The 24,733-nt window shown below is 38.2% G+C and overlaps 1 protein-coding gene across 1 annotated transcript in view; it reads right to left on the bottom strand.

The window, feature by feature from the left end:
* VPS4B (vacuolar protein sorting 4 homolog B) overlaps positions 1 to 12,835 on the bottom strand; it is a 34,999-nt gene extending 22,164 nt beyond the window's left edge. Inside the window, exons 1-6 of the mRNA XM_070940756.1 lie at positions 12,558 to 12,835; positions 9,766 to 9,877; positions 8,481 to 8,631; positions 7,210 to 7,277; positions 2,730 to 2,849; positions 762 to 918 (exon numbers count right to left, since the gene is read on the bottom strand). Of these exons, the coding sequence (XP_070796857.1) occupies positions 762 to 918; positions 2,730 to 2,849; positions 7,210 to 7,277; positions 8,481 to 8,631; positions 9,766 to 9,877; positions 12,558 to 12,581 (632 nt within the window). The 5' untranslated portion in view covers positions 12,582 to 12,835. The remainder of the gene's footprint in view (positions 1 to 761; positions 919 to 2,729; positions 2,850 to 7,209; positions 7,278 to 8,480; positions 8,632 to 9,765; positions 9,878 to 12,557) is intronic.
* Positions 12,836 to 24,733: the final 11,898 nt, after the last annotated feature.

Below are 24,733 nucleotides of genomic sequence, written 5' to 3'. Positions count from 1 at the left end.
AGATGGTATTGTCCTCTTCCAGCAGAGAATAAAATTCTAACAATGCCTAGATTTGGATCAAAATCTAGACAATATTGGTCAGACATTGAAAATTGCTGGTCAGAGAGTAGCACATTGTTTTGCTAAATAGTGTAAGAAGACAAAAAATCAGTTAATTTAGCTGTTTATTCAGCTCTGCATTCAATTTTCCCAACAAGGTATCTTAGATCCTAGCATTTCCCCATCAATGGGTATCCTGAAAGATGCAAAGCCGTCAATTTTTTTTACACCTGTACAGAAGTATAAATTATTTTATAAACTCCACTGTTTTACTTCTTCCTCAGTAAGAAATTCAGAGTAATACATTGGTTTTTTTCTTGATTTTTTTTTCTTATGTACCTGTTATTGAATAATTCTTTAAAAATAGTTAACTATTATAAAATGGGTCTTGCTGCTGTGAATTATACATGTGATACATGACAGAGCGATGGAGAACAATAGAATCAGTCCTCATAAGGATAAATTAACCAGAGATACCCATAGTTTCTATTTCCGGCATAGATTGAATATAATAAATTGGAATGGGGAGAGGAAGAGAAGCTTCATGCCAGAATATTGCAATTCTACTCAGGTATCAGTGGCAGCTTGCCTACCTTGCTCCACAGTGTAATTATTTCTATATCTATTTTGAACATTTTAGGTTAGGCAAGAGTTGTCTATTTAAATTTATTTATGGGTCTAAGATTCCAAATGTTTAAGTTGTTTGATCAGTTACTACTCACTTTTCACTCTCTCCCAACCATTTTGAGACAAGATCTGAAGATGATACAGAGAAGAATGTAGAATTGTTAGCTTCTGTTGCAACAGCTTTTGCCAAGTAGGATTTCCCAGTTCCTGGAGGTCCAAACAAAAGGATCCCCCTCCAGGGAGTTCGCTTCCCTAAAAATAAATGAGTGACATGATACATTATGTTTTCTGAAAATCTAGTAAGTTCCCTGCTCATTTAGCACGTACAGTCACAAACTTTTCAAAAAACATTTTGCAATTTTAAAAAATCCCTTTTGCATTCCCTTTTTGCGCAGGCTTAATCTGGACAGCTTGGTCAGCCTAGTGGTTTTGTTATTTAATTCCAGGTCAGAACTTAATCGTAGAGAAGGAAGTTGAGCTGCATTTGTGAATTGGATAGAGCTGATGTCACTTGGCTGTGTTCTCACAGGAATTCTGTGCAGCACTCAATGCAGACTGGATCATAGGTGTGATTGTGGGAGTTACTGCAATCCATACAAACATGGCCATCCTTAGCAAGATTTCTTTCTGTCCAAAGCTAACACCAAGTAGAGACTCATAGGGACAAAGTGGAGAAGCTACCTGTATTCCACATACCAAGCCACACTTGTCTTGGAAGTGGAATTACAGAATCTCAAAACTTGGGGGATTAACATTCATACTAAAATAACTCGGACCCTGGAACATTATGTTCTTCATCACAATAATGAAATTGTCCCAAATGTCATTAGACCCATACTGTTAGCCATACTGACTAAAATACTGCAATTAATTACCCAATGTAGTTCAATGGTACCAGATTGGGGATGGCTGGTTTAAAACAAGAAATACAGATAGTCTTTGACTTACAACAACAGGCCAAAATTTCTGTTGCTAAGTGAGACATTTGTTACGTGAGTTCTGCTCCATTTTATGATCTTTTTTTGCCACAGTTGTTAAGTGAATCACTGCAGTTGTTAAGTTAGCAACATGGTTGTTAAGTAAACTGGCTTCCTCATTGACTTTGCTTGTCGGAAGATTGCACAAAGGGGTCACATGATCCGGGGACACTGCAACCGTCATAAATATGAATCAATTGCCAAGCATCTGAATACTCATCATGTGACCATGGGGATGCTGCAACGGTTGTGTGAAAAACGGTCATAAGTCATTTTTTTCAGTGCTGTTATAACTTTAAATGGGCACTAAATGAACTGTTGTAAGTCAAGGATTATTTATTTGTGTAATATAATTACACAAATTTTATGTTGACCAATCTTCTCTACAATGAAACCGAAACCAAAGTTGAGTGTTTTTTATGAACTTCTATTAAAGAATAAGATTAATAGCTTTCGTAGTTAGAATTTCTGGGCAGAGTAAGATTTTATTTAGATGATGAAAAATATTATCACTTTTTATTCTTCCCTTCCAGGAACATAGTCAGTACCTAATGCCTCTGCTTAGCTTATTTTATATCCAAATATAGTTAATTAAACTGACTGGGAGATACTAATCTAGGTGTTTCCAGCCTTTAGTCTCACTTCAGTGAGTTCTACATTACACTAGTTCTATGCATTTGATGGAAAGCTCCAGTATCCAGCAAGTTCTTCAGTAATAAAGATACAAATCTTGGGCATTGGTTCAAGAATTTGCGCAGTCTATTCAAGCAGTCACATGACTAGCATAATAAACAAAACAAATATACAACCAAAAAACACGAACTGAAATTTTTACTCCATTACATAGCAACAAAATTCCATAGAGATATGTAGTCCAAAAACAGCCAATCAGGTAATTCCATACATTCATATTCTTGCACTTAGCCATAACTATTATTCTTCGAGAACAGATTTCTTAACTGTATTGCCTCACTTACGCTGCATGTATCTTTCTTATGAAAGCTAAATGACCTTAGTTGTACTCTGTATCTCAAACACCTGAGGATAGGCCAAGAAGGCACTGATTGCATATTCACTTGCCTTTACCTGTAAAAAGGTGAGGAAATTTAATGGGTAGTATTACTGCTTCTTTGAGGGCTTCTTTTGCTCCCTCTAGTCCAGCAACATCACTCCACTTTACGTTTGGTCGTTCCATGACAATGGCACCTGTAAAGCAAAAGACCATAGGTCAGGCCTGTCAAACTGGTGGTCCATGGGCTGGATGCTCACGCACAGGCCCCGCCCACCCCAGCTCTGCAAAGGCAGAAAATGTCGTGATACATCACAATACGTCACGTGACATGATCGAGTTTGACACCCGTGCCATAGGTAACCACATTCCATACTATAATTCCTTTAAAAAAAAAATCAAAACATCTCCTTTAAGGTAGAATCTGAAACAATTTTTTTGACAATACGAGAATTCAAACATAGCATATTTATGGTTTACTTCAGACAAAAACAAGTGAGCAAGTTATGGTCATTTTACTACTTGAAATACTATTCTAATCCAAACTAAGTGCAAATTTCTACAATACTAATACTAAAAATTCACTGAATGATTGCCAAAATGTAAAGATCCTATATGTTTTTCTTTAAATCTGAATTTTAACTTGATCACAGTGAACCAAGACATGTTGGTTCACCTTCCAAGAAGTAAACAGGGGAAATTTATTTTGTGCCCTTAGATTGCTGTGAAATCCATAAGACAGCCCCATGCCCTTTTATATTATTCATATCAATTCTAATAAAGGAGAATACTTGCAGCTCAGGATTGACATGATGCTTGCTATTATTATATTCTAGAACAGTGATGGCTAACCTTTTTGCCATCGTGTGCCAGGAGAGGGGGGTGGGGGAGAGTCGCGTGCGTGCGTGCCCACACCAATAATTCTATGCGCCCTGCCCTGCGCATGCACGCACAAACCCCCAACCCACTCCTGGCAAGCGATGGCCTGGTAGGCCCGTTTTTCTTTCTTACCTGGCTCCAGATCCTCTCTATTTATCAGGGAAGGGTGAAAACAGCCTTTCTCACTCCCTCGGAGGCCCTCCAAAGGCCCATTTCCCAACTCCCGGTGGGACAGGAAGTGATGTTTTTTTGCTGTCCCCAGCCTCCAGAGCCTCTCTAGGCGTCTCTAGGAGCCCCTCTAGGAGTCTCTAAGAGTCTCTGGAGGTGGCACGCATGCCACAGGTTCGCCATCTCGGTTCTAGAATATAAACTGACAGCAAACTGCACTCCTTACTAGCACTGATGTTGTTATCTGGTTTGGGTAATGAAACGTCTGCAAGAAAACATGCAAGCTCAGAGAGCACCAAGGACCCCTCATATCAATTGACCATAGTACAGTGATGCTAAAAGGTTTGTGGATGCATTTGAATTTTTAACATTTCTGCATAAATATGAACTAAAATGGAATTTCTTCTCCAAGCAAGTCCTAAAACTAGACAAACAACCAAATTAAATAAAGGAGTCAAAAACATTATGCTTATTAGTTGATGAAAATGATCCAAAGTTAAATATCTGGGTGTGGCAAAAGGATATGAACTTCTAGGATTATAACTTCCTTTGAAGGGGAAATTAGGGTCAGGCATTTCAATTAACAGAATGATAATCAAGGGTAAGTGGGGGAAGAGGAGGGGGAATTCCTACATTATTTAAAGAACAGAATTCTGGATATACTCTGTCGAAGTCTGTTCTTCATAAGACAAGAAGGGTGCCATGGTTCAAACAAAGGATATTTTTGAGCACTTCCAAAAAAACAGTTGTTGATGTTCACTAGGCAGGAAAATGTTACAGAACTATTTCCTCTCTCCCACCATAGGAGAGAGGAAATAGAGAGAGGCAAACCCCCAGCACATTTTACGAAACATCACGTGCGAGGAGTCCGGATTGAGAGTTGGATGGAAATTAGGAAAACATATTATAATAAGGTACCACTCTGGGTTTCACCTGTGGAAGCTGTGATCTATCCGAGTCTGTATAATCCGGAGAAAAAATTGATTTACAAAGAAATATTAGATACGAACAGGAAGTTAAAAACTAAATTGTTACTTCAGGAACAAGGAGTGAATATAGATTGGTGGATGTACATGCAAATTAGCAGTAAGTATATGAGAGATAGACAGAGACTTGGGATTAGCCGAGAGGTGCAGATTTTGGATAGAATATTATTGGGGGTGGATGAAAAGGTGTTATCTAAATGCTATAAATTCTTTATGGCTATGGAGGTAGGTGAGGAAGGTGCAAAGAATTCGGTTCATGCCTGGGAGAATTTAGGTTATTCAATAGAGCCTGAGAGGTGGGGCGAAATTTGGACTAAGAATGTGAAATTAACCCGGTCAATAGAATATAAAGAAAATATATATAAAATGGCATATCGATGGCATTTACCGCCGGCCAGACTCGTAAAAATGTTCCCTGGAACACCCTCAGTCTGTTGGAAATGTGGCGTTAAAGAAGGCACATATTTCCACCAATGGTGGACCTCCCGAGAGACAATGAAATTTTGGAAGAATATTCTGAAGTGGCTCAATGAAATGTTGGGGCAACATATACAATTGCATCCTGAGGTATTTTTATTAGGGATAAGACCCGAAAATGTTAATAGAACGGCATGGTACCTGCTGCTGCATATAACAACAGCTGCAAGATTGGCATGGGCCCAATACTGGAAGATGTTAGCCCACCCAAACAAGTAGTAATTCAGAAAATAATGAATTGTGCGGAATCAGATCAACTTACTATGTTACTGAAAGGACGGGGGGGACACAGATTACTATATATCTTGGAGTCAATGATATAATTGGATGTCAAATCAAGCTATAAATAGAGATATTGGATAAGCATGTCAATTGGTATATGTAATAGACTTTTGTACATTAAAAAAAAGAACTATTTCTGAACAGTTTGGACTCCACCAGGCCACTGTCAGGCACATCATGTACAAATGGAGGCAATTTAATGTCACCATCGAGTGGTCGACCAACCAATATCACACCAAGAATAAGCTACGTAATACTTTGGGAAGTCTTAGATGTTGCCTAGGATAACATCTAAGGAATTTAAGGCTTGCTTTTGAGAATGTCAATGAACATTGAACAATGGTGTGTATGGCAGGATTGCAAGGAGAAAGCCACTACTCTCCAAAAAGAACATTGTTGCCTATTTACAGTTTCTGAAATACCATGTCAATAATCCAGAAAACTATTGGGACAGTGTTTCAAAATATAACTTTTTAGTATCAATGCAGTGTTACGTTTGATAAAAGGCAACCTTTGCATTCCAGCATAAAAACTTTTTTCCATCTGTGAAACATGGTGCTGGCAGTATCATGATATGGGCCTCCAGACCAAGACAGTTTGCTATCATTGATGGAACTATGAATTCTGAATTCTACCAGCAAATTCCACAGGAAAATGTCAGGATATCTATCTATGAACTGAAGCTCCAGAGAAAATGGTCATGTTGTAAATGTAAGAGAACAATTCAAAACACACAAGTCGTATGAACAAAAAGTGGTTAAATCAGAAAAAAGTTAATGTTTTGAAATGACCAAGTCCTGATCTTAATTCTATAGAAATCTTATGAAGTGGCCAGTTCATGCAAGGCAGCCCATCAACATTCCTGAATTGAAACTGTTCTGTAAAGGAGAAGGGGCCAAAACTCTTCCAAGCCAATATGCATTTATGATTGATCAACCATTATCAGAAATTTTTAGTTTGAGTTATTCCTGACCAAGGGAGGCTCACCAGTTATTGAAAGCCAAAGTTCAGATAGTTTTGTCACACATGATTTGTAGCTTTGAATCTTTTTCCTCAGTAAATGAATAAATAATGGAATTGTCCTCATAAAACATCATAAGAGATGGCAGAGGATGATGCCAGTAAACACAAAAGCTCTTCCTTACATTCTTTAATATTTTCATAATGAAGATTTTCCTTAACCTTCCCACAAAAACAAAGTCAATTAGTCAATTTGATAAACTGTGCAGCAGAAAACCATAATCTTGCTCACTATGTTGTTCCGCCAGGCCGGGCTATCAACATAATAGTTTTAAATTGGGGTATTTTAAATTTCTGGGGTTTTAAATTGAGCCAAATCTATTTAATCATTTTAAATTTTAATCGTTGTTTTGTCTTGTGTTTTTAAATAGGCTGTACACCACCCTGAGTCCTTCGGGAGAAGGGCAGTATAGAAATAAAATTATTATTATTATTATTATTATTATTATTATTATTATTATTATTATTATTATTATTATTATTATTACTATAAGAACTGAAAGGCTAGGATCAGTAAGAAATCAAAATTGTTTGAAAAAGGAATAACTATTTACAAATAGTCAAGAAGCAAAAGAGTGTATGTATCAGGTTTGAAAATATCCTATGTGCCTTTTTACTTATGAAATCCACTTCATTATAAGGGTGATAGGAAAGTGCGCTTAATATTTAACATCTTGCACCCTTCATCTGACAACTTGATAGAAACATTTGTGTTCAAAATATTAAGAGCTTCATGGAAGGCTACCTTGAAGTTGATTCTGTAGCTTCTTTTTTTCAGGATCATCTGATTCTCCTTCCCCATCACTATCATTCCTAATTTGGATGTAAGTAAAGCACACAGCTAAAACAGAGATAGATTCTTTTGCTCAAGATTGATTCATTTCTAACACAAATAGTCTTCCCTCAGAGAACATACCAAAAAACACCAGAAGTTCAGGTTCTTATGCATCTTTAAAGTATATTATTACCAAAAGATTAACAAAAAAGTTGTTTATAGGCAGATGTAATTTAGTCTTTCTTAAACAGATTTGTACTCTGACCTGGCCACTTACTCTTTAAAACCCCATCCCCCCCAAATTATACAAGATTTTTCAATATGTTGAGGAAGATATATATTTAATCTTAACATGATTTCCAGTAAGTGTGAGAGTTAAAGTTTGGAAAGCTGCTGCTGCAGGGAAGAACCAAGTAAGTTCAGTTGTTACAAAGCTCTCTCCAAACAGCATGGAAGTTGTTTTTCTGCCTTCAACAGGAAAAAGAACTGAGGCCCAAAATTAATTTGAATACAATAGATGCATCCGATTTTAAATCATGTTTGGAACAGATCCAACAAAATCAACAGCCATTAATTCTGAATTCAATCCAATATTCTACTATTTCATTATTAGAAACAATAAGTCTACCACAAATTAAAAAAAAAAAATACAAGGAAAGACAAGCCGATAACAAAAGCCTAACCACCCACCCCACCAACCTCCCAAGATAGCCGAAACAGATACAATGGATATAATTCAACTGGTGATTTCAATTCAGCAGATGGGAACCATTTACAAAGTACCCCTGACAAGAGTTTGTATCCAAATAAAGTCTGGCCTAATTAACAAAAATCAAAAAGTTCTGCACTGATATTTGACTCCATTCCTCTCCCCCCCCCGTTTGCTCCTTGATTCTAAGATGTATGTCCATTCAGATACATACATGCATACATAAAAAAAACAGGGTCTTCAGTACTGTGTTCATTATTTCCTAACCCCTCTGGAAAGAATAAATTAAAAGAAATCATAATGCACATAATTCTTAGAACCAAATATTTTAGAAACAAGTACAATGACTATGTAAAGGAAAACGGTGATATATAAGTTAACTGGAGTCAGAAAAAATTGGTATAAAAATACAGAATATACTGTAATATTTCCATAATTTGCTAAAATCCAACAATATTTTTGAGTACTTTTTTTGCATGATACAGAGAGGAATAAATGTAAAATATTGGAATAAATTAAGAAGATGGCATACCCTTTTTCATCAGCTGGACCAGATTCTTTCACTGGTTTAAGAGGAGTTTTCTCCTTCTTTTTCAAATAATCCTTCAGTTTTTCTGCTCTGTCCAAATATTCAGTACATTTTGCTCTGATGCTTTGTTTTGCTTTGTCACCCTGTGCCTCATCTGATAAAAAGAAAGTCTTTTACTTCTCAAAGAAATAGCTACTTAAACCACACACACACACACACACACACACACACACACACACACACACACACTATCTTTCTCTTTAAAGCACTACAAATTGTTATCAGTGATGAAACTATTCTTGTTTTGCTGATTTTTCAATTAGGACTCTGGAATAGTTTAACAATTATTTGATTTTTAAAGAACGTTGGCTATGTTCTTGAACTTAAAAGACAAAACAGATTGGAATATTTTTAACAGATTGGGACTTATAAGGAAACAAATATCTACAGCTTCTATACTTCAATGAACCTTTCCTTAGGAGAAACCCCCCCCCCCATAATTTTATAGAAAACTAAATAAAACGAGATAAAAATGAATGAACTAAATAGTAACTAAATTATTACTTAGTTATTTCTAGTGAATTGGAGTGAGCAGGAAAGGTTAAATAACTTTCTAAATGTCTAAAACTTTCCCTTGAAATGTTAGATGGTCTTTTGATAGTCCAGAAAATGTAGCAAGGCACAAAACACAGATTATACATAACATGAGCTGACCTCTTTTAACTGAACTTCTGTGTTCAGTTTCTTTATGTATCTTCTCCCCCATTTTTAGTCCTTCCCTCTCCTGCTACTCTTTCTCAAGTTAATTTCCTATCTTCATTGCTTTTTCTTACTCTTTATAATTAATCTTACAATTCCTTCGGGAGGCATTCTTCACCCAACAGAGAATATATCCATTTTCTGCCTTTTGCTTTCACTGATAGCCAAAATTACATTTCTTCAAGTATCTCTTACACAACAAATTCTTAAGTACTTCCTTAAAATGCTAACGAGCTTATTTCAACTGAAATTCATGACAATTCATATGTTAACATTTTAATTTATTACTAAGTATTTCTACCTTTAAAGATAATCCTTTAAGGCACAATAGGATAGGATCCTAACCAGAACAATTAACCATATCCTTTTCTTGAGGCCATTAAAAAAATGTAAAGATAATCTGTAGTTTTAGAAAACATCCCAAAAGTTCTAAAAGCCATTAGGAAGATCAATGCATTTATTTTTGCTTCTAAAACAGAGAAGAATATGAAGTTTATTTCTAGCCACATATATTTAGTATAATTCTTACATTTAACAACATGAAGAAAATACTGCACAGCATGTTGATACAAACGTAGGGCTTCCTCAAAGTTCCCTGCTTTATCTTCTTGTGCTGCTTTGCTAGCAAGGTCTATTGCTTTCTAGAAAAAAATATAATATTAAAAAATATTAGGTCAATTGTTCTTTAACTAAAATAAGTTTTCAACATATAAACCTAAGAATATAGTATGATTACATTACAACTCCATTTTTAACAGCCTTAAGCTATTATTGTAAGTAAATCTTATGTGTGTGTGTGTGTGTCCATGTCCGTATTCTGTTTATGTTGCAATATTTTCTATGAATCCCACAAAAACATTCCTGCCAGGACCCAAACTTTCAGAAGCTTTCTTTCTCTTCTAACCTGAGGATTTATTACTTCATACCAGGGTGGATAAAAATCAATGATTTTTTTAAAAAAGATTTTTTTAATTTAAATATTTTTTTTTATTTTAATCAAATTTATTTTAATAAAATGCTTTTTGAGTATAAATCTATCTAAAGATAGTTTTCTATTTCAGATACATTAAAAATTTAGCTTATTCAGCATGAAATGGAGCTTAGTTATGTAACATGAGGCTGTATTATATTTTTCAATATTGGCACTGTCAGTAAGTCAACAGTGGGTCAGAGGAGGAGCTGCTGCGGGACAGAGATGACAGTTGCTCTTTAAAAATTATGATTTAAATCAAGGTGATTTAAATCAAGCCTTTTACCAGTGATTTAAATCATGATTTAAATCAAATCCACACTGCCTCATACAGTATGACAGTTTGTTTTTGTAATTGTTGCATTTACCATATTTATATTCCTACCTATACTGAATCCTGAACCACCCACATTGCAATTGAAAGCAATATAAACTGTTCTGTAAGGGATTACTAAGGGAAAGATATTGTCCCAAATCTAGCATGTTATATTATGGATATAGTGATGATTAAAAATTATGATGACCAGGAACATTTCACTGATCTGAACATGGCCTGAATACCATAGGGGTTTCATGCTTTATAATACATGAAATGCGTATCAAAAATCTTTGCAAACATTTTTTTTCAAGTAGCTACTGAAGTTTCCAACATTCTTTTAATTTGTTTGCAAAAACCAGGAAACATTTTCTTTATAATGCCACAGAAAAACTTTGTTAGTATTTAATTATTATTTATTGGAAAAATAGTTACATTAAAATTGTGATAAGGTAATAATCACTTTGCAAGATGTATATGCATACTTACCCGTGTTTTCAAGTAAGACTTTACATTTATAAATTATAATAAAGGTTATATTAATGAAATAGTAACTAATTCATTACCATGCTACTAGTAATAAACATTTTTTTCTTTTTAGCTGTATGTTAAACACCTCCAATCAAACAATAACTTGGTTTAATAATACAACAATTAAACATGATGAGAATCAAGAAAGGTGACTACGATTATGCTACGGAGTCAGAGGCATAATCAAGTTAAGTTAGAATTGTTTCCTTCAACCGATTACGAAGAGGAATGAATAAAAATACTCCTTACATCTCCACCCACATATAGGTAGTCATCGACTTACGACCAGTTTAGCCCAAAATTTATGTTGCTAAGTGAGAAATTCGTTAAGTGAGTTTTGTCCCATCTTATGATTTTTTTTTTTTTTTGCCATATTTGTGAAGTGAATCACTTCACGATTGTGAGTGAATATGGTTTCCCCACTGACTTAGCTCACGGGTGTCAAACTCAATTGCGTCACGTGATGACGTATCATGACTTTTTTTGCCTTTGCAGAGCCGGGGTGGGCGTGGCCTATGCGTGATGCATCTGGCCCGTGGGCCGCCAGTTTGACATCCCTGATTTAGCCCGTCAGGAGGTCGCAAAAGGGGATCACGTGACTCTGGGATGCTGCAACCATCATCAATCTGAAACAACGGTCAAGCCCCCGAATGTAAAATCCCATGACCATGGGGGATGCTGCTATGGTCCTAAGAATGAAAAATGGCCCTGTCATTTTTTTCCCCAGTGGCTTTCTAACTTCCAACGGTCACTCTGCGAACGGCTGTAAGAGGAGGACTACCTGCAATGAGAACAAACTCCTAATTTTGCGTCCCTCATACCGACTCTGACCTAGGGAGGCTTCTTGAGCTGTTTGGCAAAGCAGAAACAAACAGGATAATAATAACATCCGGCAATTGCCCTAAAGCATTTGAACTTCAACCTTAACTTCTTCAACCTAATAATCCAGGATCTGAACTCTCTTGGTAATGTTATACTTCCTTCAGGAAACACTTTTCTCCCCAGCCGCTCCTTTAGCTCAAGTCTCCTCCTCTTCCTCCTCCTCCTTCCTGCTTCTTTAAACTTCCCGGTTTACAAGTCCAGGATTAGAGAGCGCTGGATCAGAGCGAAGGTCCCGGGATTGCAAAATCCCGTTCCTCACATTGGGCCAATCAATTACCGTAAATACTCAACGTAAAGGCCCCAATGAAGCAAAAAAAAAAAGAAGGGGGGGAAGCAGCTTTCTCCTGCGGGGGTCGGGCAACTTGTTCCCTATTACCGGGTTAATGAGGGGGGGGGAATAGCAGGGCAACAGTAAAAGCCACTCCGGAGGGCACAGGTGAAACTCAGGCCAAGTCAGGGTCCCCCCGCCACCCGAGCAGCTTGAACGCGCCTCACCCCCCTCCCCTCCCACCAACCCGGTCCCTCCGAACGTTACGCTTTCTCCCCCCCCCGCCCCTTTGGAATGTGGGCGGTGCCTTTCTCACGCGACCCCCCCCTCCCACGAAGCCGAGGCCCCGCTCACCTGCAGGTTGGAGTTGGCCGCCATGATGGGCGGGCGGGCGGGGGCAGCGAAAAAAAAGGACAAAAGAAACTGAAAGGGAAACCTAGCGCGCGCCCACCTCCTCAAGAAACTCCGCTCCTCCCTCGTCCACCCCTCCTCCTCGCCCTTCCGTCGTTCTGCGGAGACAAAATTCTCTCTTTAAAAAAAAATAATAATAATAAAAAAAACCACAACACAACCCCGAGTTTCTTATTAACTTCCGCAACTCGGTCCCCGCAGCCGGCCGAAATCGACCCAAACGGCTCTTCCGCATCCGCTGAAAGGTGCTGACGTCACACACCGCGCCTTCGTCGGATTAGGACCGACGGGATGTCAAAGCCGGAAGTGCAAAATTATGGGCCGCTTCGTGATACTGGGGGTGGTGGGGGGGCGCGCATGCGCGGCAGCCGGGCCCTCTTCCGTCGTCTTGTTTGTGTTCCTCTGCTTCCTGGTGTTGTGTTTATGCTCGCAGTTATGCGGATTATTGCTTTCCTCTGTTGTAATGTAATTGTAAAGGAACGCACCTTTTGTTTAAAAGCAATTTAAAAAGAAATCCTAAACTGCAATCCTACTTACTGAGTAGGCTTATTTTAAATTAATGCTTAATATAATGAGGACAAACTTCCTTCGGAGGAAATGGAGATTGCACGGTTTGTTTGTTTTAGTTGTTCTTGCTAGGTCAAGAAAACCACAATAATGATGCTTGGTGCCAAGCAAGTGAGCCCTCCTATGGAATTAAGGCTCTTTGAACATCGTGTTGGGCGTCATTGGCATATTGATGACACTAATGGAGAAAGCAACAAAAGGCACCAAAAAAACCAAAAACAAAACCCACACCAAAAGACAGGACGAGAAATGATGAATGGAAACGAACCAATGAGAGAAGCAACCAAGAACTAAGGAGAAATTTCCTAATGGTGAGAACAATCAATCAATGGAACAACTTGCCTTCAGAAGTTGTGGTTGCTCCATCATTGGAGGCTTCCAAAAAGAGACTGACAATAATTTATCTGAAACGGTATAGAATTTCTAAAATTCTGGGCTTATGGAAGCTCACCAAAATGAAGGTGTTAGCACAACCTGGACACGGATAATTTTTTTTAAATCAAAAGATATTCAGCTAAAGTTAAAGAGATTTCATGTTATTACAATTGGACCTATGTCATTCAAAGTAAATTGCTTTCCAATAGAAGGACATGAGCTGAAAATACCTGAACTAAAACAGCAAACTGCAATAAATGTCTATGGAGATTCTCAGTCATTCAGGTCATGGTTGTTCTAAAGGTGCTTTTTCAAGAGGCAACTGGACTTCCTGGTTTTTCTTGGAAGACATTTCACTTCTCATTCAAGAAGCTGCTTCTGCTGTGACTGGATGGTGGGGGACGTCTTCCAAGAAAAACCAGAAAGTCCAGTTGCAACTGCAATAAGATATTAATTCATTGATTTATGTGCTATCAAATCCATGTCATCTCCTAGACCTTTAGGATGATCTGCCTCAATTGATCCAACAGTGCATCCATCACCAATGTAAATGAATCCATCCTGTTTGCTGCTGGCCATCCTCTTCTATTTATTTCCACTTTTCTTACAGACTTCTCAGCTGGGTCTAAGCATTATGTGCCCAACATATAATTTGAGTGCCTCAAGTGAGAACTTTGGATTGATTTGGTCTATGATCTGTATATTTTCCTCATCCACTCTACTCAAGAATTCTCTTCAACACCAAAGTTGAAAACATCAATACTTTTTGTAACCAGTGTCTTTAAAATCTATGTATATCAGTTGAAATTTTGGCTGTTTGAAGAATATATTAATAGTGAAAGAATGATTGGATTGGCAGAAACTGATAAGCAGTTCTGCCTCATTGGTTCCTAGATCTTATGATTTTTTTGTCTGTGTGTCTGTGTTAACTCTGATACTACACTGCCAATGCTTAAAAAATCTTGACAAAAAGATCAAGGTACCATATTTTTCAGAGTTAGATGCTCCAGAGTATAAGACGCACATTAGTTTTTGGGGAGGAAAACAAGAAAATTCTGCCTCTACCTACCAACATCCATCGGTATTCATCTGGCTAGCGTCCTTGCAGCAAATAGCAAACAACCTGGTCAGCTTTAGCACATTATCGCAGCCTTATTCAGCATGAGCAGCTGATTGGCGGGTGGATTGGCCTCCTGGAATACTCCCAATCAGCTGTTCCAGGCTGCAGGGATTGCCACAGATCATGGCCGCCTCTGTGCATTGCATTTTTGGCTTCTGTGCCTTGTGTTTTTGGCTTCCGAACGCTCTGTTTTAGACCTGTCCCAGGCTGCAAGGATCGCCACAGCACATCACTGCTGATTGCTGCCTCTGCGTGTCGCATTTTTGGCCTCCGCCCTTTGCATTTTTGGCCTCCACCCCTTTTTTGGCCTTTGTGCATCGCATTTTTGGGTGGTTCCAGGCGGTGGAGATCTCCGCTGCCACCAATCCCCTCCACCGCCTGAACTGTCTGAAAATGCGATGCATGGAGGCCAAACACGGGGCATGCAGAGGTTGAAAACGTGACACGCAGAGGCTGATGATGATGCGCCTGGGCGGCGATGTGCTGTGGTGATATCTGCAGCCTGAACAGGTCTAAAGCAGCGTGCGAAGGCTGAAAACGGCCAAAGGGTGAGGGCTGAAGGGAGGGCGAGGCTACATTCGGTGTATAAGATGCACCCAAATTTTCACCCTCTCTTGGGGGTGTGGGGGAAAGTCCCTCTTATACTCAGAAAAGTACAGTATATGATGCTGTGAATGGCTAAATAGATATAGCAATTCTTTTGTCAATATAAAGAAAAATAATGTAGACATCTTTCCTCTTTGTTTCTTAGCATTAATGATAGAACAGGTGATTTCTGTAAAGGAGTTTATTGCATCCTGTTATGATATTCCATTGTTAAGTTTGCTACTTCATTCAAATGTAATGACATGAAACATTTTCCTGATATTGGATAATAATAATTATTAGTTGTCCATACTATCTTTTGTGGGATATTTCCAACATTAAATTCCTATATGTTTTTTAATCAACATTTTAAAGATAACTGTAAAATGAGTGAGTGGATTCAAATGTTCAGCATTTCTAAGGATGCTAATAGGCATGTTAGTATTATAAATTAAATTAAGGAGTTCTTGGTGTTCTCCAAGCTTGGCTGTTTGTTTGCAAACATGTCATTGCTCAACCAGATAACTTCATTAATGGGAGGGAGAGAGGGATTTACTAGCTATCTACTAGTAAGTGTAGCTTGTCCTGCCAGTCTTGGAATGGGTACAACCTGATTCCATGATTAGGGTACTTAATCTCAAAGTTGTTTCCTGGTGTGTGAATTATAGGCTATTTGTTTCCTTCTCAAGCTTTTGATTGAGAAAATAGCTTCCCAATTCAAAAGATAGCTAGTTGATAACAGTTTCAAGACATATTCTTTAATGGGCAGATTCAACCACCATTTCAATTGGTAAAACTGTTAGTATCTAGGAAATTTAGACAAACTGAGCCATCATTAGACACATAGATCACACAAACCACATTTATGCACCATTCAAAAGAGACAATAATAAAATCTAGTATGGAAACAAGAAACTAGGGTGCATCCTCTGCAGCAGCCAATATTCAGATAAACAGGAATCAATACCAGATGATGAGGCAGAAAACAATACCCTAATCAAGGAACCATCAAGAAGCAAACCACACAGCCACAAAGGAAAGCATGCACTCACCCATACTGACAGGCCAAGCTGCTGTATATAAAGTATATACTGTATTATATGATATATAAACAGGCAGCAAACCTCTTACTCATTTGCACTGATATTACCTATTTGGATAATGAAACATCTGCAAGCAAGCAGCTAAATTTTTAGAGCACCAAGGATTCAATCCCAAACTACATTCTTCTGTTGAAACTAACTAGGTTCATGTTGCATACCTTAGTTTACAGTTAATGTTTAAGTACACAATAGCTTTTTAAAGAATCAACAGACTAGATAATTAAATATGTACCTCTTTTAGTATTAGCCCAAGGATTGGTGTTAGCCAAGGAATTCTTTGGGATTTATTTCTGACCCGGGTCTCCTCCGGGTGCCGTCAGTCAGGCAATGTCGACTGGTGACCCCCAGGGGGAGAGCTTTCTCGGGGGGGGGGCACCTGCCCTCTGGAACGAATTGCTCCCGGAGATTCGGAGGATCCCGGACCTACGCACCTTCCGCTGTGCCCTCAAGGCTCTGTTGTTCCAACAAGCTGGGCTGGCCTAATTCCAATTCTTTTCAACTTTTCATCTTTAATTTTTTAATTTTTTAACTCTTGAGGTTTAAAAATGGGTTTTTAATTAGTTACTGGCCATATTCTTTAATATATATTTTAAATTGTTATTAATTTTTCTATTTGTGTGTTCTTATTCTGGCTGTACACCACCCTCAGTTCTTCGGGAGAAGGGTGGTATATAAATTCAAATAAATAAATAAATAAATAAATAAATAATAAATAAATAAATAAATAAATAAATAAATAAATGCAATGAAAATAATGGGGGGGGGGAATCCACTGAGAGCATATTGGGAGGTTTGACTTAACCCCAAAATGATTAAGTACCAAAGACAGCAGTTATCTGTGGATTCAGTTTTGCTTTTTAATGAAAAGTATTGTATGGATTCAAACACTGATTCAAAGAAACGTTCTATATTTTCTTTCAACAATTTAGTAATTAATTTCTAGGCATCCATAGGAAATGGATGGATTTCTCTCTGATGCAAATAGCTTTAGACAAATATTTTTGTCAGAATAGCCTAAGGAGAGGAAAGAACTTAATTTCTATTCCCCCCTGATAAGGTGATGTTAATTGCCCTCTCAATAAAGGAGAATATTTGTAGCTTAGGGGTAAATGAGGGGTCATTGGTGCTCTCTGGGCTTGCTTGTTTTCTTGTAAATGTTTTGTTTCTCAAATTAGGTCACATTATCAGTGCTCTTCTGTTATTGTAATTGCCCTCTTCTGTTGTTGTCTTTTCATTTTAAGAATATGCAGATAAAGTATGAAGATGTGTTGCTTTCTAGTAGTTGCTAGTTGCTTTGTTTTTCCAGCAGTGTTTTCAAAAAGGTGTAATTAAAAAAATATGATCACAATCTATTATTAACTGTTCAGAATGAAATGACAGGCGTTTCCTGAATACGTTTTTATTGAATAGCCATGTACATATGTATTAGAGGCAGGTTACTTCAATTACCAGCATAATCCCTTAAGTATGAGTTCTGTAGACCTTGGATAGAAGACTGAAATCGGAGGAAATACCGATCTAGCTGGTCAAGCAACTTGCATAAACTATAAAAATAATTAAGCTACAATATCTCAATATCCCTCAGACCCAGTATTAGGATCCTGTAGTGGTTACAAACACCCCTTGGCAACTGCACCTGCTGTTAAAAAGTAACACCTTTTTAATACCCCAGGCCCCCATCACAGAAAGCCCAAATAAAAATCACAAAAACCACAAAAAAGGGAAACCATTCTGCAGTATAACACTCATAGGTTTTCATAGCATAAAATGGTCTTTCTGCTGTCTGCAGCCTGCTTGAACCGAAAAGAAGGAAACTGCTTATGTTGCCCTCTATCCTTCCAAGATTAATATTGAGAATATTGGAAAATATCGAGGAAATAAAAAGTTGATTCTCATCATTGCAAGGAGGAATTGAGATTAGCTAACTTTACCATGAGGACATCTGGTCCATATGAAGCCCCCAGGTGAACTCTGTCAGGTTTACTGTTTGTTTACTATTACTAAATTATAATAGTAAGCAAAGAATATGGAATGACTTAGGTCCATCACGTATGATCAACCTATAAAATTCTAATCCAATGATTGGATTAGGTTTTTATAGATTGATGTACCTAAATCATTTGTATTCTTTGTTTATTACAATTTACAAAATCCAGTGGCTTGCAGATTAATCAGTGATGGCTAATCACTTTTTTTTAATGATAGAGATGTAAATATCTCTATTCCAATTATCTTGGAATCAACTATTTTTGTCTCCCAATTATAGGATTTTGGTTGAATCTTAATTCCAAACAATACATACATAATTACTAATAGTCTTCTGGACAATTTCATTACATTATATTTATTTCCTGTTTGTGCATTTAGGTTTGTATGGCATAACAAGGTTTTACAAACGTAGTAATTAAGAGGATGGAAAATAACATATTGCTCAAATCAATAGGAGAGTGGCTTGGAGCCCAGAAAGTAGCACACTAAATTCAAAGAAAAATAAAAGCAGTTCAGAGGTTGACAAAGAAATAAAGGCAGTTCAAGCCAGTTGGAAAGGGAAAAAAGGAAACCTAAAACCTTTTGTAATAAAGCCAGAATTTTGGAGGCTTCCTACCATAGCAAAGAAGGAAAGATAACATAAGAGAGCATTCATGCACACATGCACTAAGGAAGAACATCTTCGGCTCAGATAGCACTTCACTTGAGAATGAAAAAATAAATCACCTTACACAGAAAACTAGAGGACAAAGAAGCCCAGACCTCCTTTGGTTAACAAAGATGTTTCATGGAAGATCCAGTGTTTCATGGACAAATTATGTCTATTGCTCCTTGAGAGGAATTGTCAGAAATGAATTCATAACATTTTCTTAAGGGAAATAGTCTACAACTGCTCCATTGTTTTACCAAGATCTGTCAATCATCCGTGTAATTGGAAAGAATTGGTTCCCATCTTAGTTTGGAGAAGTCATTCCTGGGTCCTTTTTAACCTTCTTTGTTACTACCAGAATTGCTATACCAGGGTGCTGTTGAAGGCACCTCTTTTTTCCTAGAAACTGGCATCATCTTCTCAATTTGACATGCCTGCTAGATTTCTTGTAATGCATACATCCAGCAAAAAACTTATCCCCAATTGGTGGTGTAATATAAAGGGTGTGGGAATAAATCACATAACAATCTCTCCCCTCTCCCCATTCCATTAAGCAAAAGTCACCTGGTGTCTTCCTAGTTCAAGCACTGAATTATAAATGAGCATACTGTACATTACAGCATGCTTCAGTTTACTTAACTCTTGTGTGGATTTTTAATAAGACAATAGCACACAAGGCCAAAATAACTTCAAAAAGCAAAAATGGCTATAAAGGGATGCAATAGGAATGAAAAACATTACAGGTAGTCCTCGACTTACAACAGTTCATTTAGCGGCCATTCAAAGTTACAATGTCACTGAAAAAAAAGTGAATAATGACAATTTTTCACACTTACAACTGTTGCAGCATCCCCATGGTCACATGATCAAAATGCAGATGCTTGGCAATTTACTCATATTTATGATGGTTGCAGTGTCTTTGAGTCATGTGATCATCTTTTTGCCACCTTCTGAAGCCAAATTCACTTAACAATTCTGGCAAGAAAAGTTGCAAAGTGTGGCAAAACTTACTTAACAAATGTTTCACTTAACAAAAAATTTGGGGTCAATTATGGTCGTACGTTGAGGACTACCTGCACCATGGTTGCTCCCATCCATCTAAGCATACAGGCTAATTTTTCTAATTTCAATTACTTGCCTACTCTTCAATGTCTGAGGAGTTTTAAGTTTCCCTATAAATCTGGTATAAAACTAACATTTCCGGATCACTGCACAAATGGATAGCTGCATTCTTGTCAATCAGGCAACAAGTAGTCAAAATAAAGAGTGTCCTATCAAACCTTGTTAACAGCGGCATCCCCCAAGGCAGCATTCTAGGACCCACTCTCTTTCTAATATACATAAATGACCTTTGCGATCATATTATAAGCAACTGTGTCGTGTTCGCTGATGATGTAAAACTATTTAACACCACCAACAGTACTTCTTCCTACAAAGTGACCTAGACTATGTGTCAGAATGTGTCAAACAATTGGCAACTTCACATCTCAACCAACAAATGCTGTGGCAACAAAAACCAGAAAACTAAATACAAACTGGGAGGATGCGACCTCTTAGACAACCCTCACTCTGTCAAGAATCTAGGAGTACTTATTTCAAAAGATCTAAGCCCTAGAGCTTACTGTAACAGCATTGCCAAAAAGGCATTAAGAGTTGTTAATCTAATTTTATGAAGCTTCTTCTCCAGTAATATTGTACTGCTAACTAGGGCATACAAAACCTTTGCCAGACCAATTCTCGAATACAGCTTGTTTGCCTGGAATCCACACTGTATATCGGACATTAATACAACTGATGTCAATACAATATTATACAATTAATACAATATTACAATTAATATAAAATGTGTTTGTTTCTATTTCAAGGACATTGTGGAAAAACACTGCAAATATAACACTGTATATTACAAGTGCAAAGGTTAAATAAGAATATTCAGGAATCATGCTGAGTGTCAGTCTTGCCTTCCTCAATTCCGTACCCACATTAAGAATAGAAGAAATGACAAGTAAGGGTCTTAATTGCTAGAGCAACATTTCTCAAGCTTGACAACTTTAACATATGTGGACTTCAACTCCCAGAATTCCCCAGCCAGCCCTTAAGTCCACATGACTTAAAGTTGCCAAGAAATGTTGTGTTAGAGAGGAATCTGCCCAGGATCTTCTTAAAATTTCTTATTTCCCTGTTTCAGCATTACGAGCATGTTTCTTTTCTGAATGTACAGTGTTGATCAGGGAGCAATTCAATAGGGCCCTTTGGGTTATCTTGATAATAATATATATCAGATGCTGGTGAAACAAGAATCCTTGAATCTGTTTTGGACACATTTTTCAGTTTGCCACTAGCAGTTGCCTGCAATGGGGGGCACATTTCCCCCCAGGAAACACAATAATCTACAGTGTGCGGCTCATCTGTACATTTTCCCCATGCCAATATATTTCTTCCATAATTTTTGCCACTTCTTGAAAATGAACCTCTAAAATTCATTAGTAGGCATAAAAAATTCCTTTTTTTTGGAAGTTTATAATATTTTATTAAATTATAGAATAAAATACAAAAATACAAAAGCAAATAGTAGGGCACAGTGGGGAGGGGGAAGGGAAAGAAAGGGAGGAGGGGAGGGAGAAAAGAAAAAAAAAAGTGTTGACTTCTGAAAATTTTGCCGCTGATCTAGAACATTTTCCACCACCCCCAGTCCCCCCATCCAATGAAACCAAGGCTTCTTCCTCTAATATTATCTGTGAAAAAAAAATGTTATCTCTTCCCTTCCCAGGTGTCCATTGCTGATGTTTTAATACCGTAGTACACACCTGAGAACAAATTTGCTTCATTTTCTGTAATATTATAATTCCAAATGTATTTTTTTCCATGTACAAGCTCTTTTTATCTGGCCTACAGGAAGCAAAAGCATCCTTTGTCTGAAATATGCTTAAATTCAATATTTTGCTTCCTTGTGTTAAAAATAAAAAGAGAGTTACTAATATTAACAGAAGACCTATGAGACACAATATTTTGTTCCCAAAGAGTCTCTTTAACCAAAACATTTGGAGATACATTATACCAGCTGCTGGTGGCTCTATTTTTTAAGTCCTCCTGGTTTCATTATCACTGAACCTTTTCTCCCAGGCTCTTCCTGATTTATAGCAGTGAGGAGCTACAGCACCTCAGTAAATAAAAAAATAAGCATAGAACAAATAAATACTGACATTTAACTGTTTGCATTTAACTAGTCCCATAAAACTGCAAAGACTAGTCCAGGCAGTCAAAACTGATTTGAAGAGACACGCACGCATGTACGCACGCACGCACGCACGCACATGTAACCATTACCATCACTGCTGCTTCCAGATTTTGGATAGTCTTGGAGGAGCACCTTTTAAGCTTGCAAACAAAGTCTTAAAGGCAATTTTGAAAGCTTTGTGCCAAAAGCAATGACCTTGCTGTTGGAGCATTGGGCTGTCTGCCACCATCCCTGGATGCCTTTCCTGTACTGATTTGTTCTGTGCTTCTAGTAATACAATGAGGCCACCTTGTGTCTAGAAAGAGAATATTAATTTCTGTTAAAATCTTGGGGTGGGGGGGAAAGGTAAAGATAAAGGTTACCCTTGTTTAGTCATGCCCGACTTTAGTGGGCAGTGCTCATTTCCATTTCCTAACCGAGGGAGCCACCATTGGCTAAAGATGTTTCCGTGGTCATGTGGCTGGCATGACTATATGCTGAGGTGCATGAAGCACTGTTACTTTCCCACTGAAGTGGTACCTATCGATTCATATTTGCATGCTTTCAAGCTGCTAGGTTGGCACAAGATGGGGCAGGATTAGGGGTTCACCCAGTCTCACGTAGTGTTTGGGTCTTGAACTGCTAGCCTTCCGGTCGACAAGTCCAGCATCTTTGGTTCTCCTCAAATGCTGTAGATTTAGCCTTTAGAATGATACCTAGAGCGCATTTTCCTTTTTAAAAAAAGCTCTCAGGACAGATATAGATATTACATTACCGTGTTTCCCCAAAAATAAGACCCTGTCTTATATTTTTTTGAACCCTGAAATAGGCGCTTGGCCTTATTGCCATGCGCTCAAAAGCCCAATCGGGCTTATAATCAGGGGAGGTCTTATTTTGGGGGAAACAGAGTAGGTAATGCCTTCATGTATTGGTAGTCCTTGACTAATGACCAGTTGCTTAGCAACCATTCAAAGTTATTACCTTCAGGCAATATGACCTGGATTCAAGGCTCTGATGATCAGGGTTCCTCTGCAGAGTTGTGACCAAACTCCAGGTGCTTGGCTAGATAGCCACATTGATGATCCTTTGCATGTCCTGTGGTCACAGGACAGCCTTTTTTTGATGGTTTTGTTAAAAACAGGCACTTTTGGGTTTTGGCAAAACTATACCACAATGAACAATCAGTTTGCTTAATGACCGTGGTGTTTGTTTTGTGGCGGCAGTGGCTGCCTTATGACTGCTGTATTTGCTTAATGATTGCTGCAAATAAGATTGGAAAATTGGTTACATGATCGACCCACTTTACGACGACGATGATGATTTTTTTTTTTTTTGCCGCTCTTGCCATGGGGCTACTCTAGGTGGATGACAACCATTTAAAAAAAAGAAGAAAGAAAAAAGGAGTTTAAACAAAGCAAAAGTAAAACATAACAATAGAACAAAATAACCAAGGGAAAAGGAAACAAAGAAAAAGAAAACAAAGAAAATACATAGTAAAAAAAAGATGGATCAGTGAGGAGCAGAGAACTGGGAGGAGGAGGTGGCATCTACTATCGATCTACCCCATTGGGTTCCCAGGCAAAGGCTGTTTAGGCTCTTATGGAATGATAAGAGGTTGGGGGCAGATCTTACCCTGGAAGGCAGGATGTTCCAAAGGGGGTGAAGGTGGGGTACTGAGGCAAAGAAGGCTTTTTTTCTGGATCCCAACAGTTGGGAGGTTTTTGACCAAAAAATTCCAACTGTTGGAGTCTGCAATAGGCCCTCTCTGCCAGCCCAAATAGGACAGGCTACACTTAGCAAACAGTACAGTTCATGAGGTAACCTGGACCTATGTGGTTAAGGGCTTTAAACAGGGGTGGGCTTCAAAAATTTTAGCAAGGGGTTCTCTGCCCAGTTGCTGGGTGGGCATGGCCTAGTCAGCCTCCTGCACCAGTGTGTGTGTGTGTGTGTGTGTGTGTGTGTGTGTGATTTTTGCCCTCCCCAGGCTCCCGAGGCTTTCTATGAGCTTCCGGGAGGGTGAAAACAGGCTCCCCAGGCTCTCGAGGCCCTCTGGAGGCCAGAAATGAGCCCGTTTCTGGCCTTCCCAAACTTCCAGTAGCCCCGTTTTTCACCCTCCTCAAGCCTCCCCGTGCACCCTGCACTTACCTGAATCCAAAATGGGCCATGTGGGGACTCCTGAGAGGGGAGGGGAGGGGAGGGTTGGGAGGGGCTAGCCAGTTGGGGGTTCTCTGAACTGCACAGAATCTTAGCTAGAGGTTCTCCTGAACCCCTGCGACCCCACAGTTACAACTTTAATAAAAGTCATAACCAACACTCTGAACTACATTCGGAAGCAGACCGGTAGCCAGTGTAATTTGTGGAACACTGGTGTAATACAGTCTCACTGTCTCACCATCATAACAGTACTTACTACTGTAATGGGCAGGGTCCATTACGATCACAAGGACTTACTTGTATGAGATTTTACAGGACTTCCACCTTCCCTCTTAACAGCAGAAATTTCTCTATTACATT

This window comes from Pituophis catenifer, unplaced genomic scaffold (genome assembly GCF_029215685.1).
Source record: "Pituophis catenifer annectens isolate HBS135680 unplaced genomic scaffold, rPitCat1.0.hap2 SCAF_3, whole genome shotgun sequence".
NCBI classification, from domain to species: Eukaryota; Metazoa; Chordata; class Lepidosauria; order Squamata; family Colubridae; genus Pituophis; species Pituophis catenifer.
Note: the sequence above shows the minus strand (reverse complement) of the source record. Positions and strands in the feature narration are given on the sequence as shown.